Below are 12,295 nucleotides of genomic sequence, written 5' to 3'. Positions count from 1 at the left end.
AGCACTCACTCACACTGCGTCGCCGCGCGCTTGTCCTAGTAACCTTCTGTTCGTTCCTGTCTCTACTCGTCTGGCTGTTCTTCAGTGGGCTCACTCTGCCAAGTTAGCTGGCCACCCCGGCGTTCGGGGTACGCTTGCTTCTATTCGCCAGCGGTTTTGGTGGCCTACTCAGGAGCGTGACACGCGCCGTTTCGTGGCTGCTTGTTCGGACTGCGCGCAGACTAAGTCAGGTGACTCTCCTCCTGCCGGTCGTCTCAGACCGCTTCCCATTCCTTCTCGACCATGGTCTCACATCGCCTTAGACTTTATTACCGGTCTGCCTTCGTCTGCGGGGAAGACTGTGAGAGCCGCCAATAAACGTAGGATTAAGAGTCCTAGGTATTGTCGCGGTCAGAGAGTGTGGCTTTCCACTCGTAACCTTCCCCTTACGACAGCTTCTCGCAAGTTGACTCCGCGGTTCATTGGTCCGTTCCGTGTCTCTCAGGTCGTCAATCCTGTCGCTGTGCGACTGCTTCTTCCGCGACATCTTCGTCGCGTCCACCCTGTCTTCCATGTCTCTTGTGTCAAGCCTTTTCTTCGCGCCCCCGTTCGTCTTCCCTCCCCCCCCCCCGTCCTTGTCGAGGGCGCACCTATTTACAAGGTACGGAAGATCATGGACATGCGTTCTCGGGGACGTGGTCACCAGTACTTAGTGGATTGGGAGGGTTACGGTCCTGAGGAGAGGAGTTGGGTTCCATCTCGGGACGTGCTGGACCGTTCGTTGATTGATGATTTCCTTCGTTGCCGCCAGGGTTCCTCCTCGAGTGCGCCAGGAGGCGCTCGGTGAGTGGGGGGGTACTGTCATGTTTTGTCTTTGATCATCATGTCTTGTCCCTGTGCTTCCCTCTGCTGGTCTTATTAGGTTCTTTCCCTCTTTCTATCCCTCTCTCTCCTCCTCCCTCTCTCCCTCTCCCGCTCTCTCTCTCTATCGTTCCGTTCCTGCTCCCAGCTGTTTCTCATTCTCCTAACGACCTCATTTACTCTTTCACACCTGTCCCCTATTTTGCCCTCTGATTAGAGCCCTATTTCTCCCTCTGTTTTCCGCTTCTGTCCTTGTCGGATTCTTGTTTGATGTTTGCTGTTCTGTGTCCTTGTTCCGCCCTGTCGTGTTTTTGCCTTCTTCAGATGCTGCGTGTGAGCAGGTGTCTATGTCAGCTACGGCCTGTGCCTTCCTGAAGCGACCTGCAGTCTGTGGTCGCGTCTCCAGTCATTCCTCTCTACTAACGAGAGGATTTCAGTTTCCTGTTTTGGATTTTCCTTTGTTAATATCCAGGAGTATCATTGTTTGCTTATGACTGGAATAAAGACTCTGTTTCTATTACGTCGCTTTTGGGTCCTCATTCACCGGCATAACAAGTCCGCGTTGACGTGCAGATAGTATTACATTTCTTGTCATCTCTACCACTCAACTTTCAAAGTATAGTCGAGTGTAATTATTGAGCGTCTCTACATAAATTGAACAAGGGAGAATTGTTCGCTGTGGAAAGTAGCCATGATTGGTTATAGCCTTAGGTCAGAGGGAAAGCAAATTATTTGTTCAAGAATATGTGCCAGGTACTATGATTGGCAAATGGGTAAATGCCATTGTGAAATCCCAGGACATTGTACGTTAAATATGTGCTCACTAGGTTACCATAAGTGATCATTAATCACTAATAATGAATAGTTTATCCAGTAAGTAAACAAGGATATCATCCTTTTGTGTGCAAAATGGACTGAAAGTAAGACCCTTTGAATGCACAATGATCAAAGTGACCTAGCCAGTGAATGAGAGGAGACCCTCACTGCCTTCTTCATTTGACTCACGTAGGCTCCATCCTCGCCCTCCAAACCCTCGGCTAATGAACCAAAGTACGAGAAGCGCTGGCTGGATGCAGTGTCCCTACCCTTGTTGATGGCCCGAGTCTCCAGATACAAAGCCGTAACGGCTAAATTAAGGTAAGGTAATCCTGTGTGATGTAATTCACCTCTGAGGCGCACAATTCACCCAGCGCTGCTGTTGGTTTTACAAGCACTTTTCATTTAGGTGGGAGGGTGTTCACTCCAATATCTATCCCCATGCATGCAAGGTCAGCGCTGCAGGAGGGCCCAGACAATGAAGCATGATGGGAAGGTTTAACTTTAACACACTGAATCGGTTCTTCTAGAGATATAAACGACATCAAATGAATCCAGGAAATCCCCAACAAATGTTATTTTCCTTCCTTTTTTTGCTAGTTAATCAATCAAATTCAATAAAGCCCTTTTTTACATCAGCCAATGTCACAAAGTGCTATGCAGAAACACAGCCTAAAACCCCAAACAGCAAGCAATGCATATGTAGAAGCACTGTGGCTAGGAAAAACTCCCTAGAAAGGCAGGAACCTAGGAAGTGATGTAAGAGATATGGCAGTCCTCTAGGAAGTGATGTAAGAGATATGGCAGTCCTCTAGAGCCCCAGTGGAGCTGTTATTTTAGAAATAAACAAAGTAGTAATCAATGCATATCTTTGTTACTTATAACTCAAATATATTATCGCTGTTAGTCACAACCTGATACCAAATGATGCATTATGGTGCTTGATTCTGTGAATTCTAAATAAAACTAAAAAATATATGAAAAGAGTGAAAGTGCTCTTTAAACATTTTTTAAAATATTATTGACACCCATAATCACACTTTTCAGGCTTAATTAATGAAGACAATATTGAGTGGACATATTTTATAAGAAGTAATTATCTGGCACTCAAAAATAATATATGAAGGAACTGCTTCAGCATATTAATAGGAAGATTTATAATAACCACAAGACAGGCTGATGCACTCAATTTCTTGATTAAAGATATTCCATTTGATGAGTTCTATCTAATTAAGGATGAGACCTTATTAGTGTTATTGGAGTTGACAACATGGCACTAACTAACTTTGAATAAAGTTTTTACCAGGATGTGTATGTAAACATGAATCATCTGTGAACAAGATCTTTCTTTCTCTCTACATCATTATCCCCACTAATAACGTTATTATCCTCACCATTTTTGTCATTATGTCCACCATCTATGTCATTATCCACACCATCTAAGTCATTATGTCCACCATCTACATAGTTATCTCCACCATCTACGTCATTATGACCACCTTCAACGTCATTATTCCCACCATCTACATCGTTATCCCCACCATCTACATTATTATCCCCACCATCTACATCATTATCCCCACCATCTACGTCGTTATGCCCACCATCTACATCATTATCCTCACCATCTACGTCATTATGCCCACCATCTACATCATTATCCCCACCATCTACATCATTATCCCCACCATCTACATCATTATCCCCACCATCTACGTCATTATCCCCACCATCTACATCGTTATCCCCACCATCTACGTCATTATGCCCACAATCTACATCATTATCCCCACCATCTACATCATTATCCCCACCATCTACGTCATTATCCCCACCATCTACATCATTATCTCCACCATCTACATCATTATCCCCACCATCTACGTCATTATGACCACCATCTACATCATTACCCCGCCATCTACATCATTACCCCACCATCTACGTCATTATGCCCACCATCTGTCATTATCCCCACCATCTACATCATTATCCCCACCATCTACATCAGTATCCCTACCATCTACATCATTATCCCCACCATCTACGTCATTATCCCCACCATCTACGTCATTATGCCCACCATCTACGTCATTATGCCCACCATCTACGTCATTATGCTCACCATCTACATCATTATCCCCACCATCTACATCATTATCCCCACCATCTACATCATTATGCCTACCATCTACGTCATTATGTCCACCATCTACTTCATTATGCCTACCATCTACATCATTATCCCCACCATCTGCGTAATTTCCCCCACCATCTACGTCATTATCCCCACCATCTATGTCATTATCCCCACCAGCTACATCATTATCCCCACCATCTACATCATTATCCCCACCATCTACATCATTATCCCCACCATCTATGTGATTATGACCACCATCTACGTCAGTATCCCCACCATTTACATAATTAAGCCCACCATCTACATCATTATGCCCACCATCTACGTTATTATGTCCACCATCTACGTCGTTATGCCCACCATCTACGTCATTATCCCCACAATATGTGTCATTATCTCCACCATCTACATCATTATCCTCGCCACCTATGTCATTATCCCCACCATATACATAATTAAGCCCACCATTTACATCATTAAGCCCACCATTTACATCATTATCCCCATCATCTACATCATTATCCCCACCATCTACGTTGTTATGTCCATCATCTACTTCATTATGCCTACCATCTACGTCATTTCCACCACCATCTACGTCATTATCCCCACAATATGTGTCATTATCTCCACCATCTACATCATTATCCTCGCCACCTATGTCATTATCCCCACCATATACATCATTATGCCCACCATCTATGTCATTATCTCCACCATCTACGTCATTATCCCCACCATCTACATCATTATGCCCACCAGCTACGTCATCATGCCCACCATCTACGTCATCATGCCCACCATCTATGTCATTATGCCCACCATCTACGTCAGTATCCCCGCCATCTACGTCATTATGCCCACCATCTACATCATTATCCCCACCATCTACATCATTATCCTCACCATCTACATTATTATCCCCACCATCTACATCATTATCCCCACCATCTACGTCGTTATGCCCACCATCTACATCGTTATCCCCACCATCTACATCATTATCCTCACCATCTACATTATTATCCCCACCATCTACATCATTATCCCCACCATCTACGTCATTATCCCCACCATCTACATCATTATCCTCACCATCTACATTATTATCCCCACCATCTACATCATTATCCCCACCATCTACGTCGTTATGCCCACCATCTACATCATTATCCCCACCACCTATGTCATTATCCCCACCATCTACATCATTATGCCCACCATCTACATCATTATGCCCACCATCTACATCATTATGCCCACCATCTACGTCATTATCCCCACCATCTACGTCATTATCCCCACAATATGTGTCATTATCTCCACCATCTACGACATTATCCCCACCATCTACGTCATTATGTCAACCATCTACATCATTATCCCCACCATCTACATTCTTATCCCCACCATCTACGTCATTATGTCAACCATCTACATCATTATGCCCACCATCTACGTCATTATCCCCACCATCTACATCATTATGCCCACCATCTACATTATTATGACCACCATCTACATCATTATGCCCACTATCTACATCATTATGCCCACCATCTACATCATTATGCCCACCATCTACATCATTATGCACACCATCTACGTCATTATGTCAACCATCTACTTCATTATCCCCACCATCTACATTATTATGCTCAACATCTACGTAATTATGTCCACCATCTACTTCATTAAACCTACCATCTACGTCATTATCCCCACCATATACGTCATTATGTCCACCATCTACGTCATTATGTCCACCATCTACGTCATTATCCCCACCATCTACGTCATAATCCCCACCATCTCCGTCATTATGCCCACCATCTACGTCATTATGCCCACCATCTACATCATTATCCCCAACATCTACATTACCAGTCAAAAGTTGACAGACCTACTCATTCAGGTTTTTTTTCTTTATTTTTACTATTTTCTACATTTTAGAATAATAGTGAAGACATTACAGATGCTAAAGTTGAGTACAGATCTCTCACATTACAGATGCTGAAGTTGAGTACAGATCTCTCACATTACAGATGCTAAAGTTGAGTACAGATCTCTCACATTACAGATGCTGAAGTTGAGTACAGATCTCTCACATTACAGATGCTAAAGTTGAGTACAGATCTCTCACATTACAGATGCTGAAGTTGAGTACAGATCTCTCACATTACAGATGCTGAAGTTGAGTACAGACTCTCACATTACAGATGCTGAAGTTGAGTACAGATCTCTCACATTACATATGCTGAAGTTGAGTACAGATCTCTCACATTACAGATGCTAAAGTTGAGTACAGATCTCTCACATTACAGATGCTGAAGTTGAGAACAGATCTCTCACATTACAGATGCTGAAGTTGAGTACAGATCTCTCACATTACAGATGCTGAAGTTGAGTACAGACTCTCACATTACAGATGCTGAAGTTGAGTACAGATCTCTCACATTACATATGCTGAAGTTGAGTACAGATCTCTCACATTACAGATGCTGAAGTTGAGTACAGATCTCTCACATTACAGATGCTGAAGTTGAGTACAGATCTCTCACATTACATATGCTGAAGTTGAGTACAGATCTCTCACATTACAGATGCTGAAGTTGAGTACAGATCTCTCACATTACAGATGCTGAAGTTGAGAACAGATCTCTCACATTACAGATGCTGAAGTTGAGTACAGATCTCTCACATTACAGATGCTAAAGTTGAGTACAGATCTCTCACATTACAGATGCTGAAGTTGAGTACAGATCTCTCACATTACAGATGCTGAAGTTGAGTACAGATCTCTCACATTACAGATGCTGAAGTTGAGAACAGATCTCTCACATTACAGATGCTGAAGTTGAGTACAGATCTCTCACATTACAGATGCTGAAGTTGAGTACAGATCTCTCACATTACAGATGCTGAAGTTGAGAACAGATCTCTCACATTACAGATGCTAAAGTTGAGTACAGATCTCTCACATTACAGATGCTGAAGTTGAGTACAGATCTCTCACATTACAGATGCTAAAGTTGAGTACAGATCTCTCACATTACAGATGCTGAAGTTGAGAACAGATCTCTCACATTACAGATGCTAAAGTTGAGTACAGATCTCTCACATTACAGATGCTGAAGTTGAGTACAGATCTCTCACATTACAGATGCTGAAGTTGAGAACAGATCTCTCACATTACAGATGCTGAAGTTGAGTACAGATCTCTCACATTACAGATGCTGAAGTTGAGTACAGATCTCTCACATTACAGATGCTGAAGTTGAGTACAGATCTCTCACATTACAGATGCTGAAGTTGAGTACAGATCTCTCGCATTACAGATGCTGAAGTTGAGTACAGATCTCTCACATTACAGATGCTGAAGTTGAGTACAGATCTCTCACATTACAGATGCTGAAGTTGAGTACAGATCTCTCACATTACAGATGCTGAAGTTGAGTACAGATCTCTCACATTACAGATGCTGAAGTTGAGTACAGATCTCTCACATTACAGATGCTGAAGTTGAGTGCCCTACGGCGTGGTTCTAATTCTATCTCCATGACTAGTAAACATATTATCCACACTCTGCTGTTCCTGGACACACACTCTTAGAAGAAAATGTGATATATAGAACCTAAAAGGGTTATCTCTATAGGAGCACATTTTGAAGAACCCCTTTTGGTTCCAGGTAGAACCCCTTTTGGTTCCAGGTAGAACCTTTTTGGTAAGTGTTCTACCTGGAACCAAAAGGGTTCCTATCGACACCATAAAGGGTTCAACCTGGAACCAAACAGGGTTTTCTTCTATGGGGACTGCTGACAAAACATTTTTTCGATGAGTGTACAATGTACTGTAATATGACAGCTTCCTCTTGGATTAGTATCACAGCTATCCCTCTTCTTCCTCTTGGATTAGTATCACAGCTATCCCTCTTCTTCCTCTTAGATTAGTATCACAGCTATCCCTCTTCTTCCTCTTGGATTAGTATCACAGCTATCCCTCTTCTTCCTCTTGGATTAGTATCACAGCTATCCCTCTTCTTCCTCTTGGATTTGTATCACAGCTATCCCTCTTCTTCCTCTTGGATTAGTATCACAGCTATCCCTCTTCTTATTCTTGGATTAGTATCACAGCTATCCCTCTTCTTCTTCTTAGATTAGTATCACAGCTATCCCTCTTCTTCTTCTTGGATTAGTCTCACAGCTATCCCTCTTCTTCTTCTTAGATTAGTCTCACAGCTATCCCTCTTCTTCCTCTTAGATTAGTCTCACAGCTATCCCTCTTCTTCTTCTTAGATTAGTCTCACAGCTATCCCTCTTCTTCCTCTTAGATTAGTATCACAGCTATCCCTCTTCTTCTTCTTAGATTAGTATCACAGCTATCCCTCTTCTTCCTCTTGGATTAGTATCACAGCTATCCCTCTTCTTCTTCTTGGATTAGTATCACAGCTATCCCTCTTCTTCTTCTTAGATTAGTATCACAGCTATCCCTCTTCTTCTTCTTGGATTAGTCTCACAGCTATCCCTCTTCTTCTTCTTGGATTAGTATCACAGCTATCCCTCTTCTTCCTCTTAGATTAGTATCACAGCTATCCCTCTTCTTCTTCTTGGATTAGTATCACAGCTATCCCTCTTCTTCTTCTTAGATTAGTATCACAGCTATCCCTCTTCTTCTTCTTGGATTAGTCTCACAGCTATCCCTCTTCTTCTTGGATTAGTATCACAGCTATCCCTCTTCTTCTTCTTGGATTAGTCTCACAGCTATCCCTCTTCTTCTTCTTAGATTAGTATCACAGCTATCCCTCTTCTTCTTCTTAGATTAGTATCACAGCTATCCCTCTTCTTCTTCTTAGATTAGTATCACAGCTATCCCTCTTCTTCTTCTTAGATTAGTCTCACAGCTATCCCTCTTCTTCTTCTTAGATTAGTCTCACAGCTATCCCTCTTCTTCTTCTTAGATTAGTATCACAGCTATCCCTCTTCTTCTTCTTAGATTAGTATCACAGCTATCCCTCTTCTTCCTCTTGGATTAGTATCACAGCTATCCCTCTTCTTCCTCTTAGATTAGTATCACAGCTATCCCTCTTCTTCTTCTTAGATTAGTATCACAGCTATCCCTCTTCTTCTTCTTAGATTAGTATCACAGCTATCCCTCTTCTTCTTCTTAGATTAGTCTCACAGCTATCCCTCTTCTTCTTCTTAGATTAGTATCACAGCTATCCCTCTTCTTCTTCTTAGATTAGTCTCACAGCTATCCCTCTTCTTCTTCTTAGATTAGTCTCACAGCTATCCCTCTTCTTCTTCTTAGATTAGTATCACAGCTATCCTTCTTCTTCTTCTTAGATTAGTATCACAGCTATCCCTCTTCTTCCTCTTAGATTAGTATCACAGCTATCCCTCTTCTTCTTCTTAGATTAGTATCACAGCTATCCCTCTTCTTCTTCTTAGATTAGTATCACAGCTATCCCTCTTCTTCTTCTTAGATTAGTATCACAGCTATCCCTCTTCTTCCTCTTGGATTAGTATCACAGCTATCCCTCTTCTTCTTCTTGGATTAGTATCACAGCTATCCCTCTTCTTCTTCTTAGATTAGTATCACAGCTATCCCTCTTCTTCTTCTTGGATTAGTCTCACAGCTATCCCTCTTCTTCTTCTTGGATTAGTATCACAGCTATCCCTCTTCTTCTTCTTAGATTAGTATCACAGCTATCCCTCTTCTTCTTCTTAGATTAGTCTCACAGCTATCCCTCTTCTTCTTCTTAGATTAGTATCACAGCTATCCCTCTTCTTCTTCTTAGATTAGTCTCACAGCTATCCCTCTTCTTCTTCTTAGATTAGTCTCACAGCTATCCCTCTTCTTCTTCTTAGATTAGTATCACAGCTATCCTTCTTCTTCTTCTTAGATTAGTATCACAGCTATCCCTCTTCTTCCTCTTAGATTAGTATCACAGCTATCCCTCTTCTTCTTCTTAGATTAGTATCACAGCTATCCCTCTTCTTCCTCTTGGATTAGTATCACAGCTATCCCTCTTCTTCTTCTTGGATTAGTATCACAGCTATCCCTCTTCTTCTTCTTAGATTAGTATCACAGCTATCCCTCTTCTTCTTCTTGGATTAGTCTCACAGCTATCCCTCTTCTTCTTCTTAGATTAGTATCACAGCTATCCCTCTTCTTCTTCTTAGATTAGTATCACAGCTATCCCTCTTCTTCTTCTTAGATTAGTCTCACAGCTATCCCTCTTCTTCTTCTTAGATTAGTATCACAGCTATCCCTCTTCTTCTTCTTAGATTAGTCTCACAGCTATCCCTCTTCTTCTTCTTAGATTAGTCTCACAGCTATCCCTCTTCTTCTTCTTAGATTAGTATCACAGCTATCCTTCTTCTTCTTCTTAGATTAGTATCACAGCTATCCCTCTTCTTCCTCTTAGATTAGTATCACAGCTATCCCTCTTCTTCTTCTTAGATTAGTATCACAGCTATCCCTCTTCTTCTTCTTAGATTAGTATCACAGCTATCCCTCTTCTTCTTCTTAGATTAGTATCACAGCTATCCCTCTTCTTCCTCTTGGATTAGTATCACAGCTATCCCTCTTCTTCTTCTTGGATTAGTATCACAGCTATCCCTCTTCTTCTTCTTAGATTAGTATCACAGCTATCCCTCTTCTTCTTCTTGGATTAGTCTCACAGCTATCCCTCTTCTTCTTCTTGGATTAGTATCACAGCTATCCCTCTTCTTCCTCTTAGATTAGTATCACAGCTATCCCTCTTCTTCTTCTTGGATTAGTATCACAGCTATCCCTTTTCTTCTTCTTAGATTAGTATCACAGCTATCCCTCTTCTTCTTCTTGGATTAGTCTCACAGCTATCCCTCTTCTTCTTGGATTAGTATCACAGCTATCCCTCTTCTTCTTCTTGGATTAGTCTCACAGCTATCCCTCTTCTTCTTCTTAGATTAGTATCACAGATATCCCTCTTCTTCTTCTTAGATTAGTATCACAGCTATCCCTCTTCTTCTTCTTAGATTAGTATCACAGCTATCCCTCTTCTTCTTCTTAGATTAGTCTCACAGCTATCCCTCTTCTTCTTCTTAGATTAGTCTCACAGCTATCCCTCTTCTTCTTCTTAGATTAGTATCACAGCTATCCCTCTTCTTCTTCTTAGATTAGTATCACAGCTATCCCTCTTCTTCCTCTTGGATTAGTATCACAGCTATCCCTCTTCTTCCTCTTAGATTAGTATCACAGCTATCCCTCTTCTTCTTCTTAGATTAGTATCACAGCTATCCCTCTTCTTCTTCTTAGATTAGTATCACAGCTATCCCTCTTCTTCTTCTTAGATTAGTCTCACAGCTATCCCTCTTCTTCTTCTTAGATTAGTATCACAGCTATCCCTCTTCTTCTTCTTAGATTAGTCTCACAGCTATCCCTCTTCTTCTTCTTAGATTAGTCTCACAGCTATCCCTCTTCTTCTTCGTAGATTAGTATCACAGCTATCCTTCTTCTTCTTCTTAGATTAGTATCACAGCTATCCCTCTTCTTCCTCTTAGATTAGTATCACAGCTATCCCTCTTCTTCTTCTTAGATTAGTATCACAGCTATCCCTCTTCTTCTTCTTAGATTAGTCTCACAGCTATCCCTCTTCTTCTTCTTAGATTAGTATCACAGCTATCCCTCTTCTTCTTCTTAGATTAGTCTCACAGCTGTCCCTCTTCTTCTTCTTGGATTAGTATCACAGCTATCCCTCTTCTTCTTCTTAGATTAGTCTCACAGCTATCCCTCTTCTTCTTCTTAGATTAGTATCACAGCTATCCCTCTTCTTCTTCTTAGATTAGTCTCACAGCTATCCCTCTTCTTCTTCTTAGATTAGTATCACAGCTATCCCTCTTCTTCTTCTTAGATTAGTCTCACAGCTATCCCTCTTCTTCTTCTTAGATTAGTATCACAGCTATCCCTCTTCTTCTTCTTAGATTAGTCTCACAGCTATCCCTCTTCTTCTTCTTAGATTAGTATCACAGCTATCCCTCTTCTTCTTCTTAGATTAGTATCACAGCTGTCCCTCTTCTTCTTCTTAGATTAGTCTCACAGCTATCCCTCTTCTTCTTCTTAGATTAGTATCACAGCTATCCCTCTTCTTCTTCTTAGATTAGTATCACAGCTGTCCCTCTTCTTCTTCTTAGATTAGTATCACAGATATCCCTCTTCTTCTTCTTAGATTAGTATCACAGCTATCCCTCTTCTTCTTCTTGGATTAGTCTCACAGCTATCCCTCTTCTTCCTCTTGGATTTGTAGCACAGCTGTCCCTCTTCTTCTTCTTAGATTAGTATCACAGCTATCCCTCTTCTTCTTCTTAGATTAGTATCACAGCTATCCCTCTTCTTCTTCTTAGATTAGTATCACAGCTGTCCCTCTTCTTCTTCTTAGATTAGTCTCACAGCTATCCCTCTTCTTCTTCTTAGATTAGTATCACAGCTATCCCTCTTCTTCTTCTTAGATTAGTA

General features: G+C 41.5%; 1 protein-coding gene across 2 annotated transcripts in view; it reads left to right on the top strand.

The window, feature by feature from the left end:
• Positions 1-12,295, top strand: part of LOC139553940 (gamma-2-syntrophin-like) — a 101,507-nt gene that overhangs the window by 34,517 nt on the left and 54,695 nt on the right. For both annotated transcript variants that reach the window (XM_071366736.1, XM_071366737.1), the window contains one exon: positions 1,850-1,977. In XM_071366736.1, coding sequence (XP_071222837.1) covers positions 1,850-1,977 — 128 coding nt within the window. The remainder of the gene's footprint in view (positions 1-1,849; positions 1,978-12,295) is intronic.

Source organism: Salvelinus alpinus, chromosome 25, assembly GCF_045679555.1.
Source record: "Salvelinus alpinus chromosome 25, SLU_Salpinus.1, whole genome shotgun sequence".
NCBI lineage: Eukaryota > Metazoa > Chordata > Actinopteri > Salmoniformes > Salmonidae > Salvelinus > Salvelinus alpinus.
Note: the sequence above shows the minus strand (reverse complement) of the source record. Positions and strands in the feature narration are given on the sequence as shown.